General features: G+C 40.1%; 1 protein-coding gene across 1 annotated transcript; it reads left to right on the forward strand.

The window, feature by feature from the left end:
* The first annotated feature begins 3,321 nt into the window (after nucleotides 1-3,321).
* Nucleotides 3,322-20,063, forward strand: LOC135788148 (uncharacterized). Its single transcript, XM_073813372.1, has 12 exons — nucleotides 3,322-3,779; nucleotides 3,947-4,101; nucleotides 4,206-4,515; nucleotides 4,664-4,752; nucleotides 4,906-4,949; nucleotides 5,117-5,165; nucleotides 5,244-5,350; nucleotides 5,593-5,679; nucleotides 6,216-6,532; nucleotides 6,605-6,786; nucleotides 18,450-18,622; nucleotides 18,790-20,063. The coding sequence occupies exons 1-12, from the start codon at nucleotides 3,638-3,640 to the stop codon at nucleotides 18,836-18,838; spliced, it is 1,704 nt and encodes a 567-aa protein (XP_073669473.1). The 5' UTR covers nucleotides 3,322-3,637; the 3' UTR covers nucleotides 18,839-20,063.
* Nucleotides 20,064-21,839: the final 1,776 nt, after the last annotated feature.

Here is a 21,839-nt window from a genome sequence, read left to right on the forward strand (position 1 = left end):
ATAATGAATGTCTTTAGTGAGACTGCACATGCGCAGGTTTGGTGCAAGGTACAGCTGTTCATTGCTGTCATGGTAAGCCACAACGTCGGGGGTGCGTATTCTGATGTGGGTGTTTCCCTGCCAGAAGCCAACATTGACAATGTCTTTGAGTCTGTAGATGTTGTGTGACTCGATGATTGGCAGGTTTATCAGAAAAGCAAGTTCGCCTTGTTCAGGGGCTATGCTTAAGGGAATTGCGCTACCTAGGGAGTAGGCCAGATGCGCCTGCAGAGTGTTTGTTGGCCCTGCAGTGGCAGAGGATAAAATGGTCTGTACCAGGCTTAGGGGTACCAGGTAGGGTGGAATTCTACCCATGGCTAGACTGTCCACAGAGGAGCTCACCTCGCGCAGCATGTCTGACATCAGAGCTGTGACCAGTTGAGAATAGGCATGATCCACCTGCAGTACTGAGAAAATCTGTTTCAAAGAGTTCACTGTTTGTTTCAGTGCGACACTGTGTGTGTTGAAAATTACGACAGTATCTTTTAAGGATTTTCCCATGGTTTGCAGTGATTTGCTCTGAGCTGTCAGTTGTTCTCTCAGTTGAGGTATTTCCTCCTGGATCTCATTCACATGTCGTCTCACCGTGGCTATGCTGACTGCATTGACACTGGTGACTCCAATGTTGAACAAAGTTCCGACTGCTGCGGCGGCTCCGAGTAGGGCCCCCAGGACCCGGCGACACGATTTCAGGTTGCGACCACCCCCCCTGTAGGCTGATGTACAGGACAGTGATCCACAGCAGCATCCTGGTGACAGAGAGAGAGAGAGAGAGAAAGAACAATAGGTGAGCGCTACAGGTCCTTGTTTGGTCCGGACAGCTCTCTTTCTTTTCATTAGCGGCTGTTCCCTAGGTGGCAGAGTTCTAGTGATGAGGCAGTGTGGAGGGAGTTTGGCCTGGTTAGTGCTAGTCCCCCCTCTACTGTCATGCCACAATGTTGAGTCTTGACTTGGTTCCGGTGGACCCCTCTGAAAATTGGTTCCTTCTGACTCCTGCCCATCTTGATCCGGTATGCAACGGGAGAGAGTTTGTCCACAATCTCATGAGGTCGTGTCCAGTGTGGCAGAAATTTCTTTGACAGCTGCTGGTGAGCTGTCTGAATTGGCGGGGCGAAACTGTAGTACCAGATCTTGGTCGTTTGAAAAGCGAAGGTCGTTACCAGATGAAGTTCATCCAGATACTGGTGAGTGGTGTATGCTGTGGTCTGGGTGGTGTCATTGGGTGCTGGAAAGCATTCTACCAACTTTGTGAATTGGCAGATGACCGTGAGAAAGTGTTCGTTGCCCCTCGTTGACCTGGGTAATGGTCCAACCCAGTCTATCTGGAGGTCTGACAATGGGAAGTTGACACCTCTTTTTTGCAGTGGTGCTCCATGGTTTGGGTTAGCCGGTTGGAACTGGCAGCAAACCAGACATCCCTTGATGTATTGTGCTACATCCTGCTGCATTTCAGGCCAGTATGCCACCTGTTTCAGTGTTTCATACGTGGCTTTTGTGCGATGGTGTCCAGCACATGCTGTGTCATGTGCATACATCAGTATGACCCCCCTATGGGCCTGAGGAACCACAAGCGCAGGTGTAGTGCGGTCATCAGGGACATACCAGAGGATGTTGTGTTGTATGCGCAGCAGGTGCCTGACATCGTTGAGACGTTTGCGGGTTGGAGCAGCAGACTTGTCAGAGTTTGTGATAGGGTAGGTGGAGGGGTCTGAGAGGTGGTTTAACATAGCTTGGGTAGCGATGTTAAAGGCTTGTAGTTTCTGATGATCTGCATCATCCTGCATGGCATCTGTACGGTGGCCGACAGGGGTCGCTGCACTGCAACGAAAGAAAACACATGCAAATAGATAAAACACCAGCAAATAGAGAAAACATCTTCATCAGTTTGACAACACATGCGCTGCAAAAACTCGCAACACATCCAAATACAGAAAACACATGCAAATAGAAAAAACGCCAGCAAATAAAGAAAACATCTTCATCAGTTTGACAACACATGCGCTGCAAAAACTCGCAACACATCAAAATACAGAAAACACGTTGCAAATTCTTAAAACACAAACAAAAACAGAAACGCGTTCCAAATCTCACAACACGAACAATAGCACAAAAGCGCTGCAAGTTATAAAAAACACGACCAATGACGAAACGCGCTGCAAGAGAATCAAACGACAACGGAAGTGTTTCAGGGGGGACGCAAAAAGTGATGCACCAGTCTGGGAAATGTTTCCGCTTTGCATTCAATTCGTCCATGGAGCTCTCTACTAGGGCTGTCACTTTTGTGAAAAAATCATTTTCGATTTTTAATATATAAGTGTTCATTGAATCGATTGTAAAATCGATTTTCCATGTCTAAAAAAGACGTTTCCATTTTCAACGCCAAATAACAGACAAATGTAAAGAGAGCGCCTGAAACGCACAAGTCAGCAATATTTCTTATTCATTGTCATTAAGTTTCGTGCAGAATAAAAAACAGCAACAGTAGTGCAACATTCTCTAAAAAAATATGCAGAGTGGACTGCTGCCATAAATAAAAAACATTACTGCAGGCTTCAACCGGCTGCTTTTATGATTTAGGCAATTCAAAAATTATTTTAAATAATGATTCGATCCATTTCAAACAACTGTTCAAAAATGAAACTTTAAATAGACTTACTTGAAGTTGAGAACATGCTGTGTATTTTGTGAAAAAACAAGTCGATCAACATTTTAGGGGTCAAGAGCAGAGCGCTCTTCATTCACTATATGTCCATCTGTTGAGAAGACGCACTCCGACCGCACTGATGTCCCAGGGAAACTCGGGTGCTTCGTTGCCAGCTGCGTATTTCGTACTGCCAATCTTCCATCACAAAAGCGGGTTGCTGTCAGCTCGCAAGGTTGGCTCCTTGTCATAACTCATCATCTCCTGTAAGGTCACAATTACGACGCTCTCTCGTGTTGCACTGTTTATTGACGTTGTCCTCCATTTTCTTTGCAAAACACTAGATGCAGCGATTGAAAGCGTGAAACTATAGGTGCGTAAAATTGCTGGGTATTTTCTGTCTAGCTTTCGCACACCTACTGCACTTTCGGAATTCTTTATTTTCTTTTTCTGCTTGTTTGTGAGTTTTGTTAAATCTATATTTTTAACTGTTTAATTCTTTTAAAATTAATAGTGTACATATTTGGTTAAAATCGATTGCCTATTTTCGTTTTCGAAACTTTTTTTGGTTGGTACGATCGATTGTGCAATCGATTTTCGAACGAAAAGTGACAGCCCTACTCTCTACGTCGATCAAATGTAAGTTTTTCTTGTTTATTTTAATATCCTGATCGCATATTTTTATAAGACTTTTCTAAGGAAAGGCTGTTATTAGCCAATAAACTCAAATAATTTGCCGAAATACATAATAAACTGTGAAATGTTGTGTTAGCTGGCAAAGCACTGTCATTAGATAATGTAGGAGAATAAACACCACGTTCTTAATTAAAACAAGTGAAAAATACATTGCAGATTGACTTTAATATCAGTTAATATTTTTAAAGTATTCCGCTCCTTTTCGTCTGACAATAACAACAGAACAGAGAAGTTCAGTCCACTTGTCTTTTTTAGATCAGAATGTATTGTCCATTCTGTGGCTTCAAATGGCGAGACTTGCCCAGATTTTGCTGTTCATGTGGGCGAAATGTAGCATTTGTAACGGAGAACACAGCTAAAACTGCGGGTGATGACCAGGGGTCATGTGAACCTCTGCCCAAAGGTAATATTCTCCTTCCCTATCTACAGGGCCACGTTGCTATGTTAGGTGATGACAATGCCCAAATCTAGTTACATTTAATGTAATTTTATGCATTTTTCTCTCTTTTGTTTGTTTGCGTGTGTGCGTGCGTGCGTGCGTGCGCGTGTGCGCGCACACGTGTGTTTCAGTGACTGATACTCGTGGCATTCCAGCTACAGTGACTGAAACACGTACCATTCCAGCTAATTCATCTGTTCTCCAGTTCATGAAATACAGACAACTAAAAGAAACTGAAAGGAGAACATTCTCAAGAAGTAAAAAGAAATTAAAGAAAACAGTGAGGGTAAGCTACTGTGAATGTTTAAGATAAGTTAATGTTATCTTAGTTAATGTTACACAAAACAGTATTTATAATTTATTTTAAATATTTTCCTATTAATGATTTAGATTTCTGTTGGGGTCATGAGTAAGAAAAGGAATGACTTCAAGCCCATAAGAGGGAAAAACCTGCCTTTAAATGTTGAACCTGAGTGGTCCTCCGAGCAACTTTTGGCAGCTGCCATTAAAAAACTAAAGGACTTCAATCAAGACATGGAAGATGGAGAATATGTCTTGCTTTATCCTGATGGCTCTCAGATAAAAAATATCCCTGGGACTGACACACCCTTTACCATTGGTCAATACAAAGAGGCCATTGGAAAAGCTTATCAAAGGATCACATTTTACATCTGCACACTTAAGGCTTTTTTGTCAAAGAGTAAGTATGAGATTGTATATAAAATATGCTAGTATATGAAGAAATCTTTATGATTTAAATGCTTTGTGGAATTCCAACATTGCTTATTAGCCGACATATTTAATGGTACTAGACATGAAATTTGACTTGGATCACAAAATCTTTTGAGGTTATGGAGAAGACTCGTTTTCAGAAGATGAGGATGATGAAGTTGTTGTTAATGTTCCACCCAATAGGTCACCTCTTTCTGACACAGTGGTAGGTACATCTTAGGGATTTAGGTGTCAAAATGTCTATGGTTACAGTACAGTTATAATGCAAAAAACTCTCTTAGTCACCCCAAATATAGGCATATGCAGACAGTGTTATAGGCTGAGAATTAGTTTAGTGTTTTATCTTTACACTTGGCAGCTTTGGTCAAGTCCTGAAAGCAGTACACCAGAGCCTAGACATTGGTAAGTTACATTTCTTCTAACACAATGTTTTGGTCCATGTGCCAGCTACATGAATGTCAGTACAGTATATTTTAGTATTATTTTTTGAAACTGCAATAAAGAAAATGTTTTATGCTGATGAAATGGTAATTTCTACTAAATTATTTGAAATCATTCATATGTCTTAGGTCAACTGCAACTTCTGAGCCATCAACATCCCAGTCATGTAATGAGCAAGTAAGTAATATAAGTTATTTTTAGGGTGTTTATTTGATTTATTGTTGTAAAAATTAATTGTGCTGTGCTGTGTTATAGGGGCTGTATCCCAAAAGTGCAACAACATCCCAACAGGCCAAGAGTACAACAAGACCCCAACAGGCAACCACCCCAGTGGATCATGTCACATCAAGTGACTTTTACAAGTCAGTAATCAAATGACAACAGTCATAGAAAAACTTTATTCTGGTATTGTAGTAAAAAAGTATTATGACAGAGACATAGTTTTTCATTGTTTTGGCTCTGTACTCTAAACACTGCATTTGAAATAAAACACTGACTGTTAGATGAAAGTACTGGGCTACAAGCAAACACAAAGCATCTTTGTGTTACAGTTTTTTATGGATTACCTGTGTTTCACTGTTGTTCTTGTACATTCTTTCCACAGTACATATACCAACATCTACGCACCTGTCATTATTGACAGCAGTTCATCAGATCTTGAAGAAGTAGAAAAATGTCAAGAGAAAGACAGGTATGAGCAGCACCTTGTTGTTTACCATTAGCCTTTCTTGTTTTGTCGTCAGATACAGTAGTTATTGACTAAACAACTTAAACACTATTTTTGGCTTTTGAGTATTCAAAGTTTTATTAAAACAATTAAACTTTGAGAAATCTGACAAGCTGTCTTCTTCAGTTTACCCACTCACAGAAGAATTTACACTTGTGGAAGGACTCTCAAAATCTACCCATTTAGGATTGTCATATCTAAATTACTGTATGGTTATGATTTTATATAAGTGTTCAAACACCATCATACAAACAACATTTAAGTAGTTTATATAAACATACCTTACAAAAAACTACTGTATTCATCTTGAGACAAACCAATGGCACTAATATGTTAAGATATGTCAGTACAAGATGTTTTAAAATGAAGACAGCTCAAACATGCATTTTATTCTCGGACTAGAATAAACCCTGTCTGGGAAACCACCCAATAATGTTTAAAATAATCCTCACAACTTAGAGGCAGTGTTAATATTTTCTTGATGTTTGCTTATTTTGCAGTGATGGACAAGATGGACTGACAGCTGCAGACATAGTGTCAAATCTGTCACATAAGCTTAACACAACATCCTGTAGCAGATTTAACATTAATCGGGCCAATGTCTGGGATGGTGCCTTAAGGGGTTTCAGGCGCTGCTCATTTGATCCCGCCTGCAGCATGTTGGTGAAATTTACAGATGATGCTGGCCTGATGGAAGAGGCTTTGGACAGTGGTGGGCCGACTCGAGAATTCCTAACTCTGTTGATGGATGCAATCAAAACGAGAAGAGTGTTTGAAGGCAAAGACAATGCCAAATACCTCTCATATGATAGTAAAGGTAATACTTTTGTCATGTTTTTAAAATGTTGTAATTAAATCAGTTTGTCTTAACATTGCAATATTGGAATAGCTGCAGAAGACAATGAATATTTCCACATTGGGAGAATGATTGCAGTATCCATTGTCCATGGAGGCCCAGGCCCTGCTTGTCTTTCCCCCAACTTTTTCCTTTACCTAATTGGTAAAGTAAAGACAGTTGATGCCCCAATTGAGGATATACCTGATGATGAGGTCAAGAAGGCCCTCCTTGAGGTAATTAAAAAAATATTTTGTCAGCATCTTACCCAAAACTATCAATAATATTGATACTTTAACAGCTGTACAAAGACTATGTTTAAAGGGATAGTTCACCCAAAAATGAAATTTTGCCATCATTTTCTCACTCTCATGTTGTTACAAACCTGTACAATTTTTTTTTTGTTCTGATGAACACAAAGGAACATATTTTGAGAAATGTTTGAAACCAAACCATTTGTGGACCCCATTTACTTCCATAGCAGGGACGTGCACAGACATTTTTGAGGGGCAGGGGCTCAAGTGAAATAAAGGGCACTTCTCTTCTTTTTTTTTTTTTAAACAAAAAGTATATATATTAACGCAATTCTGACTTCCTTTTATAAAAAAAATATTAAAAAAGTTAATTAATTTTATCTTCCTCAAACTCACGCAATTGTTTAATTTTCAAAAGATGTCTACAAAATAATCAGTTCACACAGACACCATGGTCTCCTTAGTAGTCTAGGTTTATAGAGCAGCAAAGGAAGCCATTACACAATGTGCATGTTTTGAAAACATTAAATTACATTACAATAACATTAATTACAAATTTGTTAAAATGCTAAAAACAAAGTTGTGACTGCTGAGTTAGCGCTACATGCCAATAAATGCTATATCATATGCTAGCGTTTAGCTGATTAGTTGTTAGTTGTTACACAAAATGTATTTTTGTCTGATAAGGGCTCAAAATATAAGGTCTGTTTACTAATGTGAGCTTCTGGCATGAGCCTCAGAGCAGAGCTCAACATTATTATTCATGTGGCAAAAATAGACCATTTAATTAAAATGTCAAATTCTAGGGTTGTAAATGGACATGTAAAAACGTTTCTGGATAATTTTTGCACTTAATAAAGCAACATACCTTCTATGTAATTGTCAAAGAACAATTTAACATATTATGACAACACATCCTATGGCACCTTTAATCTTAGGTTTCATATTTATTAGTGTTACACATGTCAGAAACAACAAATATAGATTAGGCTTATTTTTTTTGTATTTTATATTTTACTTTTTTGTAATGTCAGTGAAAATTCAGACTGGGCAAGTAAAATACTGAACCATCAGATTTTCTTCCCAATGTACTCCAGCACTCCAGTATAACACATTATACTTATTACAGTGCATTGAAAATGCGCTGTACTGTTCTTACTGGGCTTTTTATTATTATGTTGGCTTTGAAAAAGCCAATATATTGTTATTGCTATTAAACTTATATTTTATTATTATTATTATTCTACCCCAAATTTCTGACACTAACTCGTCCTAGGGCTTTCAAGCTACATGCACCAAATTTTCCACAGACCTTCAGCCTGGTCTGACTTAGTGTGCTATATCTTTTCTAACTGATGGGACCTTCCGAATTCCTAAACGGGGGGCTCAAACACCCCAAAATTTCCATTGACTTAACATTGAGACAAACTTTGACGAGTCATAGCTGCGAGTGAGAAACTTGTAGAAACTTGTGGCTTACCACATCTAAGGAGTCTGACAGGCTGTGTAAGAACATACATCACAATGGGGTGTAAGCTGTACCCCTGGGGTGTAAGGGGCCCCCAAAATCTCCCATTGACTTATAATGGGGCAGGAAACATACCCATATAAGGGAATAAAAGCGTCCCAGATGGAATATCTTCACTTTAGAGTGTCGTAGAGACATGGGGGTTTGACCGTTCTACTTGTGGCTTGAAGGTTGATCATTATGGGATGCCATTTTTCTCCCTAGCAACCAAACTTAGTACCCTAGCAACGGAATAAACAAAGCCTTATTTCTCCGCTTCAGAACATCTTAGAGACACGGGGGTTGGACCGTTTTACTTGTGGCTTGAAGGTTGATTATTATGGGATGCCAATTTCCTCCCTAGCAACCAAACTTAGTACCCTAGCAACGGAATAAACAAAGCCTTATATCTCCGCTTCAGAACATCATAGAGACACGGGGGTTGGACCGTTCTACTTGTGGCTTGAAGGTTGATCATTATGGGATGCCATTTTTCTCCCTAGCAACCAAACTTAGTACCCTAGCAACGGAATAAACAAAGCCTTATTTCTCCGCTTCAGAACATCTTAGAGACACGGGGGTTGGACCGTTTTACTTGTGGCTTGAAGGTTGATTATTATGGGATGCCAATTTCCTCCCTAGCAACCAAACTTAGTACCCTAGCAACGGAATAAACAAAGCCTTATATCTCCGCTTCAGAACATCATAGAGACACGGGGGTTGGACCGTTTTACTTGTGGCTTGAAGGTTGATTATTATGGGATGCCAATTTCCTCCCTAGCAACCAAACTTAGTACCCTAGCAACGGAATAAACAAAGCCTTATATCTCCGCTTCAGAACATCATAGAGACACGGGGGTTGGACCGTTTTACTTGTGGCTTGAAGGTTGATCATTATGGGATGCCATTTTTCTTCCTAGCAACCGAACTTAGTACCCTAGCAACGGAATAAACAAAGCCTTATTTCTCCGCTTCAGAACATCTTAGAGACACGGGGTTGGACCGTTTTACTTGTGGCTTGAAGGGTGATTATTGTGGGATGCCAATTTCCTCCCTAGCAACCAAACTTAGTACCCTAGCAACGGAATAAACAAAGCCTTATATCTCAGCATCAGAACATTGTAGAGACACGGGGGTTGGACCGTTTTACTTGTGGCTTTAAGTGTGATCATTATGGGATGCCAATTTTCTCCCTAGCAACCAAACATATTACCCTAGCAACGGAATAAACAAAGCCTTATATCTCCGCTTCAGAACATCAAAGAGACATGGGGGTTGGACCGTTTTACTTGTGGCTTGAAGGTTGATCATTATGGGATGCCAATTTTCTCCCTAGCAACCAAGCTTAGTACCCTAGCAACGGAATAAACAAAGCCTTATATCTCCGCTTCAGAACATCATAGAGACACAGGGGTTGGACCGTTTTACTTGTGGCTTGAAGGTTGATCATTATGGGATGCCAATTTTCTCCCTAGCAACCAAACTTAGTACCCTAGCAACGTAATAAACAAAGCCTTATATCTCCGCTTCAGAACATCATAGAGACATGGGGGTTGGACCGTTTTACTTGTGGCTTGAAGTGTGATCATTATGGGATGCCAATTTTCTCCCTAGCAACCAAACTTAGTACCCTAGCAACGAAATAAACAAAGCCTTATATCTCCGCTTCAGAACATCATAGAGACACGGGGTTTGGACCGTTTTACTTGTGGCTTGAAGGTTGATCATTATGGGATGCCAATTTTCTCCCTAGCAACCAAACTTAGTACCCTAGCAACGGAATAAACAAAGCCTTATATCTCCGCTTCAGAACATCATAGAGACATGGGGGTTGGACCGTTTTACTTGTGGCTTGAAGGTTGATGATTATGGGATGCCAATTTTCTCCCTAGCAACCAAACTTAGTACCCTAGCAACGGAATAAACAAAGCCTTATATCTCCGCTTCAGAACATCATAGAGACACGGGGGTTGGACCGTTTTACTTGTGGCTTGAAGGTTGATCATCATGGGATGCCAATTTTCTCCTTAGCAACCAAACTTAGTACCCTAGCAACGGAATAAATGTTAGCTTCATTCTAGCTTCATGCTAATCATGTTAGCTTCATGCTAGCTTCATGCTAATCATGTTAGCTTCATGCTAGCTTCATACTGATCATGCTAACATCATGCTAGCTTCATGCTAATCATGTTAGCTTCATGCTAATCATGCTAACTTCATGCTAATCATGCTAACAGCCAGATAGCCTACTAAAATAAACTTCTGTCAAACCATTTTAAATGTTCAGGCTACGCTTTTTCAAGCCAACATAAAGTTTGTCCTCAAACTTTAATATCTAGTTAGTGGTGCTTGCATTTATGCAAAGCATCACTATTACTATCTTGCATACTTATTATTATTATTATTATTATTATTATTCTTCTTTTTCTGGACACTTTTTCGGCGCGTAACTCGTCCCGCACGCTTTGTCGTAGACCAATAAATTAGGGCTCAAATCGACCGGCTTATTGAGGAGAGGTGTGCTATGACTTTTATAAGCGATCGGGTGCAGGATTTCCGAAAGGGGGGCGAAAAAACACCCAAAAAATCCCATTGACTTAACATTGCGCCCAACTTTGACGAGTCATAGCTCCGCTCGAGGATTTTGTAGAAACATGTGGGTTACAACATTTGAAGAGGGTGGTAGGCTCTGTAAGAACATGGATCACAATGGGGTGTAAGTTGTACCCCTGGGGTGTAAGAGGTGCCCAAAAGTGCCCCAATGAAAAGTCAGTGGGGCAAAATCCCATAGACTTACCATTGCAAAAATTTTGACGGGTCATAGGTCCGAGCCAGGATTTCATAGAAACATGTGGGTTACTAAATTTGAAGAGGGTGCTAGACTCTGTCAGGACGTCCCCCACAATGGGGTGTAAGGTTACCATAGCAACCATTTTGGGCACCCTAGCAACCTATACCATAGACTGCCATTATAAAATGCCCGGATGGATATCTTTGCACCACAGTGTCATAGAGACATGGGGGTGGGCTCATTTTACTCAGGCATCCAATCAGTCTCTCAGGATCCTTACAGACTTACTAAGCCACGCCCCTAGCAACCACTTTTGAGCACCCTAGCAACATAAAATACAAACAGTTATATCTCGGCATCAGAACATCGTAGAGACACGACGGTTGGACCGTTTTACTTGTGACTAGGGGTGTAACAATTGGGCACATCATTGGCCACTCCCAAGCCACGCCCCTAGCAACCAAATTTGAGCACCCTAGCAACCGAATAAACAAAGCCTTATATCTCCGCATCAGAACATCGTAGAGACATGGGGTTTGGACCGTTTTACTTGTGACTCGGAGTGTAATCACTGGGCACATCATTGGCCACTCCCAAGCCACGCCCCTAGCAACCAAATACAGTACCCTAGCAACAGAGTAAACAAAGCCTTATATCTCCGCATCAGAACATCGTAGAGACACGGGGGTTGGACCGTTTTACTTGTGACTCGGAGTGTAATCAATGGGCACATAATTGGCCACTCCCAAGTCACGCCCCTAGCAACCAAATACAGTACCCTAGCAACAGAGTAAACAAAGCCTTATATCTCCGCATCAGAACATCGTAGAGACACGGGGGTTGGACCGTTTTACTTGTGACTCGGAGTGTAATCACTGGGCACATCATTGGCCACTCCCAAGCCACGCCCCTAGCAACCAAATACAGTACCCTAGCAACAGAGTAAACAAAGCCTTATATCTCAGCATCAGAACATCGTAGAGACACGGGGGTTGGACCGTTTGACTCGTGACTCAGAGTGTAATCATTATGGGATGCCAATTTTTTCCCTAGCAACCAAATACAGTACCCTAGCAACAGAGTAAACAAAGCCTTATATCTCAGCATCAGAACATCGTAGAGACACGGGGGTTGGACCGTTTGACTCGTGACTCAGAGAGTAATCACTATGGGATGCCAATTTTTTCCCTAGCAACCAAATACAGTACCCTAGCAACAGAGTAAACAAAGCCTAATATCTTCGCATCAGAACATCGTAGAGACACAGGAGTTGGATCGTTTTACTTTTGGCTTGGAGTATAATCATATATGTTCCCCAGAATTTTGCCACGGCAAGCACCACTCACATTTTCTTCAGGAAATGTACCTATCTAGTTATTATTATTATTCTTCCAACCAAATTTCCGCAATTAATACGGCTCGAACCGCTTAACTTAGAAACTTCATTCAAACTCTCAAACGTGCGGACTATTCGGGAATAGTGTGCTATGACTTTTATAAGCGATCGGGGGTACGGTCTTCGCCCCAGGGGCGAAAAAGCAGCCGAAAAATCCCATTGACTTAACATGGAGACAAACTTTGACGAGTCGTAGCTCAGACCTAGAATTTCACAGAAACTTGTGACTTGCCACATTTGAAGAGGCTGGCAGGCTCTGTAAGAACATACCTCACAATGGGGTGTAAGTTGTACCCCTGGGGTGTAAGAGGCCCCCAAATTTCCCCATAGACTTATAATGGGGCAGGAATCATGCCCATATAAGGAATAAAAACATCCCAGATGGGATATCTTTGCAGCGCAGTGTCGTAGAGACATGGGGGTGGGCTCATTTTACTCAGGCATCCAATCAGTCCCTTAGGATCCTTATTGAGCTATTAAGCCACGCCCCTAGCAACCATTTTGGGCACCCTAGCAACATTTCCCATAGACTGCCATTATAAAATGCCCAGATGGATATCTTTGCAGCACAGTGTCACAGAGACATGGGGGTGGGCTCATTTTACTCAGGCATCCAATCAGTCTCTCACCATCCTTATTGAGGTATTAAGCCACGCCCCTAGCAACCAAATATGAGCAGCCTAGCAACATAATAAACAAAGCCTTATATCTCTGGATCCGAACATCATAGAGACATGGGGGTTGGGTCTTTGGGTAATATTAGCTTCATGCTAGCTTCATGCTAAGTCATACTAGCTTCATGCTAGTTTCATGCTAGCTTTATGCTAATTTCATAATAAATCTTGCTAACTTGATGCTAAATCATGCTAACTTCATGTTAAATCTTGTTAACTTCACGCTAAATCATGTTAGCTTCATGCTAATCATGCTAGCATCATCTTAATCATGCTAGCATCATGTTAATTTCATGCTAAATTCATGCTAACTTCATGGTAATCATGCTAACATCATGCTAGCTTCATGCAATTATGCTAGCTTCATGCTAATCATACTAACATCATGCTAGCTTCATGCTAACATCATGCTAGCTTCATGTTAATCATGCTAACATCATGCTAACTTCATGCTAATCATGCTAACATCATGTTAATCATACTAGCTTCATGCTAATCATGCTAGCATCATGCTAGCTTCGTGCTAATCATGCTATCATCATGCTAGCTTCGTGCTAATCATGCTAGCATCATGCTAGCTTCGTGCTAATCATGCTAGCATCATGCTAGCTTCGTGCTAATCATGCTAGCATCATGCTAGCTTCGTGCTTATCATGCTAGCATCATGCTAGCTTCGTGCTTATCATGCTAGCATCATGCTAGCTTCGTGCTAATCATGCTAACATCATGCTAGCTTCGTGCTAATCATGCTAGCATCATGCTAGCTTCGTGCTAATCATGCTAGCTTCATGCTAGCTTCGTGCTAATCATGCTAGCTTTATGCTAGCTTTGTGCTAATCATGCTAGCATCATGCTAGCTTCATGCTAATCATGCTAGCTTCGTGCTAATCATGCTAGCTTCATGCTACCTTCGTGCTAATCATGCTAGCTTCGTGCTAATCATGCTAGCTTCATGCTACCTTCGTGCTAATCATGCTAGCTTCGTGCTAATCATGCTAGCTTCATGCTAGCTTCGTGCTAATTATGCTAGCATCATGCTAGCTTCATGCTAATCATGCTAGCTTCGTGCTAATCATGCTAGCTTCATGCTACCTTCGTGCTAATCATGCTAGCTTCGTGCTAATTATGCTAGCATCATGCTAGCTTCATGCTAATCATGATTGCATCATGTTAGCTTCATGCTAATCATGCTAGCTTCATGCTAACTTCGTGCTAATCATGCTAGCAACATGCTAATCATGCTAGCTTCGTGCTAATCATGCTAGCATCATGCTAGCTTTATGCTAATCATGCTAGCTTCATGTTTTCTTCATGCTAATCATGCTAACATCATGCTAGCTTCATGCTAATCATGCTAGCATCATGCTAGTTTCATGCTAATCATGCTAGCATCGTGCTAGCTTCATGCTAATCATGCTAGCATCGTGCTAGCTTCATGCTAATCATGCTAGCATCGTTCTAGCTTCATGGTAATCATGCTAGCATCGTGCTAGCTTCATGCTAATCATGCTAGCATCGTGCTAACTTCATGCTAACATCATGCTAACATCATGCTAATCATGCTAGCATCATGCTAGCTTCATGCTAATCATGCTAGCATCATGCTAGCTTCATGCTAATCATGCTAGCTTCATGCTAATCATGCTAGCTTCATGCTAATCATGCTAGCTTCATGCTAGCTTCATGCTAATCATGCTAACATCATGCTAGCTTCATGCTAATCATGCTAACTTCATGCTAGCTTCATGCTAATCATGCTAGCATCATGCTAACGTCATGCTGAATCATGCTAATACCATATTTCATCATGATAACTTTTTTAAATCATGCTAGCTTCACACTAAAACATGTCAACAGCCAGGTAAACTACTAGATTAAATTTCTTTTACATTTCTGTCAATCAACTTTTTGCATTTTCATGCACTGGTAATTCCTTGGGAATTGCATATCTAGTTTAACAGCCATTATTTTTTTGTTTGTGCTTTATTATTTTCTGAGCAGTCTGTTTAAACTACATACACTACACTGTTACAAGTTTGGAACTCTTCAGGTTAATATGGGATTGCCATGGAAAACAATGTCCCTGAATTGTTATGTGTAACAACGTGTCCCATATTTTGTGCATAAAACTGTTAATACAAGAATGCTTTCTTCCTCACACACTTACCAGTAGCTGCCTGCATAATCATGCACATGATCGCTTCTCGTTCTTCGGGCTGAGCTTTGGCGCTTGAAGCGCGAATGATGCAGCACGAGTGTAGACAAACCAATCATAAAGCGAAGTAAGTTGGAGAGGCGGGACTAAGGAAAGGTAAAGCCAATCATATTAGCAATGTGAATTTTGGAGGCGGGACTCATCTGTTAACCGTTTGTGTGCCACAAATAGCGCTATTTTTCTTTATATAAGAGTTTAAATCTCATTTAAATGATTTCTGAATAAATTCATGATAAATTAAATAAGCAACAAGTAAAAAACACAGGAAACAGACAGACATCAGTTGTTATATGAATAAAGATCATATTATTATTTTTTTTTTAAAAGCACCCCAGAAAAAAAGGGCACTTTCTCTCCAGGAATAAAAAGGGCAGGTGCTCAAGCCCCCTTTGATGTCTATGTGTGCACGTGCCTGTTCCATAGTATACTTTTTTCATACTATGGAAGTTAATGGGGTCCATGAACGATTTGGTTACAAACATTTCTCAAAATATCTTCGTGTTCATCAAAACGAAATTTATACAGGTTTGTATCAACATGAAAGTGAGAAAATGATGGCAGAATTTTCATTTTTGGGTGAACTATCCCTTTAACACTACTGTTATGGAGGGTATGTGAGTCGTATGCACTGTCCATATGGGCAATAAGTGCAAATCCAAAACGGACATAAGCAGTCTAAACTCATCTTTCAGTCAAATGTTTCCTAATGTTATTATTGTCCATTTTAACTTATCTTTTTATTACTTTATCAAAATTATTATCAGCTATTAAATAGGTAAACATTTTAATTTGATTTGTCATTTATCAAAATGTCATTTATTTCAGCATAATGAATACATGTGTGCAGGGACGTGCACAGACATTTTGAGGGGCAGGGGCTCAAGTGAAATAAAGGGCACTTCTCATAATTATGTATATTTTTTTCTTTTTTTTAAACAAAAAGTATATATATTAACGCAATTCTGACTTCCTTTTTAAAAAAAATATTAAAAAAGTTAATTAATTTTATCTTCCTCAAACTCACACAATTGTTTAATTTTCAAAAGATGTCTACAAAATAATCAGTTCACACAGACACCATGGTCTCCTTAGTAGTCTAGGTTTATAGAGCAGCAATGGAAGCCATTACACAATGTGCATGTTTTGAAAACATTAAATTACACATTAATTACAAATGTGTTAAAATGCTAAAAACAAAGTTGTGACTGCTGAGTTAGCGCTACATGACAATAAATGCTATATCATATGCTAGCGTTTAGCTAATTATTTGTTAGTTGTTACTCAAAATGTATTTTTGTCTGATAAGGGCTCAAAATATAAGGTCTGTTTACTAATGTGAGCTTCTGGCATGAGCCTCAGAGCAGAGCTCAACATTATTATTCATGACTCTTTCAAATAGGGCAAAAATAGACCATTTTATTCAAATGACAAATTCTAGGGTTGTAAATGGACATGTAAAAACGTTTCTGGATAATTTTTGCACTTAATAAAGCAACATACCTTCTATGTTATTGTCAAAAAACAATTTAACATATTATGACAACACATCCTATGGCACCTTTAATCTTAGGTTTCATATTTATTAGGGTTACACATGTCAGAAACAACAAATATAGATTAGGCCTATTTTATTTGTATTTTATATTTTACTTTTTTGTGATGTCAGTGAAAATTCAGACTGTGCAAGTAAAATACTGAACCATCAGATTTCTTCCCAATCTACTACAGCACTCCAGTATAACACATTATACTTATTTAACAGCCATTACAAAAAACGCAAACAAAAAAGCTTACTACTGTAGTTAGCAATTGTATTATTGTTTGTGCTTTATTATTTTATGAGCAGTCTATTTAAACTACCGACACTACATTGTTACAAGTTTGCAACTCTTCAGGTATATGGGATTGCCGTGGAAAACAATGTCCCTGAATCAATATGTGTAGTGTCCCATGTTTTGTGCATAAAACTGTTAATATAAGAATGCTTTCTTCCTCACACACTTACCGGTAGACTGCCTGCATAATCATGCACATGATCGCGTCTCGTTCAGGCTGAGCTTTGGCGCTTGAAGCGCGAATGATGCAGCATGAGTGTAGACAAACCATTCATAAAGCGATGTAAATTAGAGAGGCGGGACTATGGAAAGGTAAAGCCAATCATATTAGCGATGTGAATTTTGGATTCGGGACTCATCTGTTAACCGTTTGTGTGCCACAAATAGCGCTATTTTTCTTTATATAAGAGTTTAAATCTTATTTAAATGATTCCTGAATAAATTCATGTTAAATTAAATAAGCAACAAGTAAAAAACACAAGAAACAGACAGACATCAGTTGTTATATGAATAAAGATTATATTATTATTATTTTTTTTTTTAAAAAGCACCCCAGAAAAAAAGGGCACTTTCTCTCCAGGAATAAAAAGGGCAGGTGCTCAAGCCCCCTTTGATGTCTATGTGTGCACGTGCCTGCATGTGTGCTTAAAACCTGATGTTCTTATTAGATTAAATTTAGTGTGAACAGGTGCTGAACTCTACACCATAAATGATAACTATGCAGCATATATCCAGAGTATTTCATTTTTTAATTCTAATATTACTCTTCTATTTATAGTTGTCTTTTGCTTGCAATGATTCCTGAATAAATTCATGTTAAATTAAATAAGCAACAAGTAAAAAACACAAGAAACAGACAGACATCAGTTGTTATATGAATAAAGATTATATTATTATTATTTTTTTTTTTAAAAAGCACCCCAGAAAAAAAGGGCACTTTCTCTCCAGGAATAAAAAGGGCAGGTGCTCAAGCCCCCTTTGATGTCTATGTGTGCACGTGCCTGCATGTGTGCTTAAAACCTGATGTTCTTATTAGATTAAATTTAGTGTGAACAGGTGCTGAACTCTACACCATAAATGATAACTATGCAGCATATATCCAGAGTATTTCATTTTTTAATTCTAATATTACTCTTCTATTTATAGTTGTCTTTTGCTTGCATACATGTAATTTGTTCCAATAACTGGTTAAGTAAAATAAATACATCTTTTTTTATTTTACTCTAGATAAAAAATGCTACATCACTGAGTGAACTCCAGGGAATCTGTGAACAACACTCCAGCATGCTTCAGACCGCAGGCTGCTATCGATTTTTGAGGACTCTAGAGGATAAGATGAAAGTAGTTGATGATTATATTCAGTGGTATTTTATCTACCAAAATCATCTTTCAATCCAGAGGTATAATATTCTTTTCTGTTGGCTTGTAAAAAATCTTTAATACAAAGTCACAAATATTTTATTCCTACTTTACAAACACTGTATGTGTTTAGTCACATAATGCACATTTTGACTTGAAAAAGTAATTATTAAATTACAGCTATTGTCAATTGGTATGTATTTTGTAGGTTCAAAGAGGGACTAGCAACTAGTGATGGTCAACCCGGATCTTTTTAAGGATTCGGGTTATTCTGAGTCACTCACTAATATGATCCGGGTTGTGCGAGTCACTCGAGTCACTTGAGTCACTTGGTCAAAATCTCCCAATTCCAATCGCTAAGTCATACTAATGCCAACCAAGCAACTCGGATCACGCGTGCAGCTACGAGTTTATGACTCCTCTGCTCACAAAAAAGGGCTTATGTGACCTGAGGAACTCGTAAAAAACATGCATGCCCGTGGTAACATTATCAATAACATAATTGTAAAAGTTTGGTGTGTTTGGTTTCATTTCATAACGACAAATATATCAACACCACATTTAGAAGATGTCAGGCTTGGTTGACTTGGACGTGAGAGGAACGTGTCCTGTTTCAGATTGACTTAAAAGATCCACGATAGGCTTCGGTTAATCTTGTGAGTGAGTCCCAGACAGAGCCGCTCGCCCGCTCCTGCACGGGTCCTGTGAGTGAACCACTCACGTCACTCTGAGTGACTCAGTCAACAAGAGGAGCCGTGTACGTCCGTCGGTGGCGGATCTTTCCAGCAGCACTGCTGCAGCAGTCCTCGTATTTAAAAATGTTAAACATTTGCAGCTTCTACCCAAAACATTGTGCCAGTCAAATATTTCAACAGATTAGCCTACATGAGTCAGTGGGTTAACAACACGAGCAAGGCTTGTTTCTCCTAGCCCAGGATTCAAGCTCCATGAGTTGAGTCACTCTCTGTGTGAATCCCCGAGCCGCCGACCAACTCATTGTCACGCACACGCATCCCTTTGTACTCGGACTCGGAGCTGCAAGAAAAAATGATCCGGAATAGCAGCTTTTGGTTCACTCGGTACCCCCAGTCGACATTTGGTGATGTAAATTAACTCGTTGTTGCAAGTTATAGAACCTATGGCAGCTTATGTAGAGTTATTTGTTGTAATTCTGTTGTAAACATTTGAAGAGCTTTGTGTTTGATACAATTTCTCATTTTCAATGCAAAATCTGAGAGGACTCAACTGACTCGGGTTAATGGTCACTAAGGACTCATGGTTCTCGAGTCATTTTAGGGATCGGGTTAAATGATCTGAGTTTCGGGTGACTCGCTCATCACTACTAGCAACACTCAATGTTTTTAATGCCTTGGAGCAGCATCCTTCACTCTTCTTCTCATTTATGTGCTACACTGAGAGCAAGCTGACGGCTAATGCTGTAGAGAACCTCTTCCACGTTCAGCTTAGTGAACCCGGAAGCACCAGCCGATCTATCTATCTACTAGATCTTTAGTAGATAGATTATTTTTTTATTTTCCCCAGCAATCAGTACAAATTAGCATCGTTATAAGGCACCACCCCCTTTTGTCCACCCCCCAGTGCCAGGTGTGGCCACTGGCCTATATAAAGGCCCAAAATGGTGTGTTCCTTTCTGCTCTGACAATGGCGTGCCCATTCTTGAGAGATGTGGTGGATGAAGAAGCACTTGTGCTCAGGAGAGCCTTCAGGCGAGAAAGGGTCTTCAGGGACCGGTTGGACCCACTGGTCTTCCCTGATGACCATCTATATGAAAGATACAGGTTTTCTGCAGATGGCATCAGGTATCTGTGCAGACTGCTGGGTCCCAGGATTAAGCACCGCACAGCACGGAGCCATGCACTGAGTGTGGAGCAAATGGTTTGTGTGGCCTTGCGCTTTTTTGCAAGTGGAGCCTTCCTGTACTCAGTGGGGGATGCAGAACAGCTGAACAAGGCCACAATTTGCCGCACAATAAGGAGTGTGTGTCTGGCTATCAATGCTTTATCAATGCCCTGGCCACAGAAGACTCTGTGACATCAAAGAGGAGTTCTATAGGATTGCAGGTAAGATGATCTACAAATTACAGGGCAACTGTTAACCCTCATAGTAGGATACTCATTACTTTGTGTGACAGGTTTCCCCAATGTCATTGGTGCAGTGGACTGCACACATATAAGAATAAAGGCCCCCTCAGGTGCCCATGAGGCAGATTTTGTGAATAGGAAATCCTTTCACAGCATTAATGTTCAGGTGAACATAACTTTTTAAACTTGTCCATTTGAACACTCTGCATTGAAAGTGATGTGCATTGATTGGTTTAACATTCCTCACCTTATAATTTCAGATGGTCTGCAATGCTGACTGTGTGATCAGCAATGTTGTGGCAAAATGGCCTGGCTCAGTCCATGACTCCAGAATCTTTCGGGCCTCTGAAATCTATCAGTGCCTATCACAAGGTGAGCCACACAACCCCTTTTAATAACCACTTTTTACATAATGGCTGTGTCAAGAATATCACTGTGTTTATGAGGTAGTAATGATGAGATTTTGTGTTGACAGGTGAATTCTCTGGTGTGTTGCTGGGAGACAGGATGTATGGCTGCCAGCCTTTTCTCCTGACACCTTTTACAGACCCACAGGAAGCACAGCAGGCTTACAACTATGCCCATGCCAGGACCAGGGCCAGAGTTGAAATGACCTTTGGCCTCCTGAAGGCACGCTTTCACTGCCTTCACAAATTAAGGGTCAGTCCTGTAAGGGCATGTGAAATCACTGTGGCTTGTGCTGTCCTTCATAATGTGGCCTGCCTGAGGAAGGAGAGGGCCCCCAGAGTGCCGCCAGCCATGGACTGGGACAATCCGGCAATCTTCCCTGATGACGACAGTGGTCGGCTGCTGAGGGATCAATATGTGTTAAATTATTTTAGTTAGTATGTGTGCTTTCAATTTTGGTTATGTCCTGTGGTGGCAGAGGAAAAATGTTTTTTTTTTTGTTTTTTTTTTTATTGATTTGGCCTCTTGATATTTGTGCTGTATACTGTGTATAATGTTTGTAAGACAAGTTTGCAGGGATACTACTGCATCCGTTAATTTGCCTGTTCAGTTGACGTGTATGGATTTGTCCTGCATTTATTTCAGTTTGCAGACATGCAGGGTGTGTTATATACAGACCTTTGAATGTGTATTTCTCCTTTGGTTGTATAATATGCTTTGATTCTGTGCTTTCCATCTTGTAGAGTCA

Source organism: Paramisgurnus dabryanus, chromosome 23, assembly GCF_030506205.2.
Source record: "Paramisgurnus dabryanus chromosome 23, PD_genome_1.1, whole genome shotgun sequence".
In the NCBI taxonomy this organism is placed as follows: domain Eukaryota; kingdom Metazoa; phylum Chordata; class Actinopteri; order Cypriniformes; family Cobitidae; genus Paramisgurnus; species Paramisgurnus dabryanus.

What these genes read in the sequence shown, in the direction of transcription:
- LOC135788148 (XM_073813372.1), top strand. Translation starts at nt 3,638, where the DNA reads ATGTATTGTCCATTCTGTGGCTTCAAATGGCGAGACTTGCCCAGATTT. An exon ending in AATTAAAGAAAACAGTGAGG is followed by an intron (nt 4,102 to 4,205) that starts GTAAGCTACTGT and finishes TTAATGATTTAG; the next exon opens with ATTTCTGTTGGGGTCATGAG. An exon ending in CACCTCTTTCTGACACAGTG is followed by an intron (nt 4,753 to 4,905) that starts GTAGGTACATCT and finishes TACACTTGGCAG; the next exon opens with CTTTGGTCAAGTCCTGAAAG.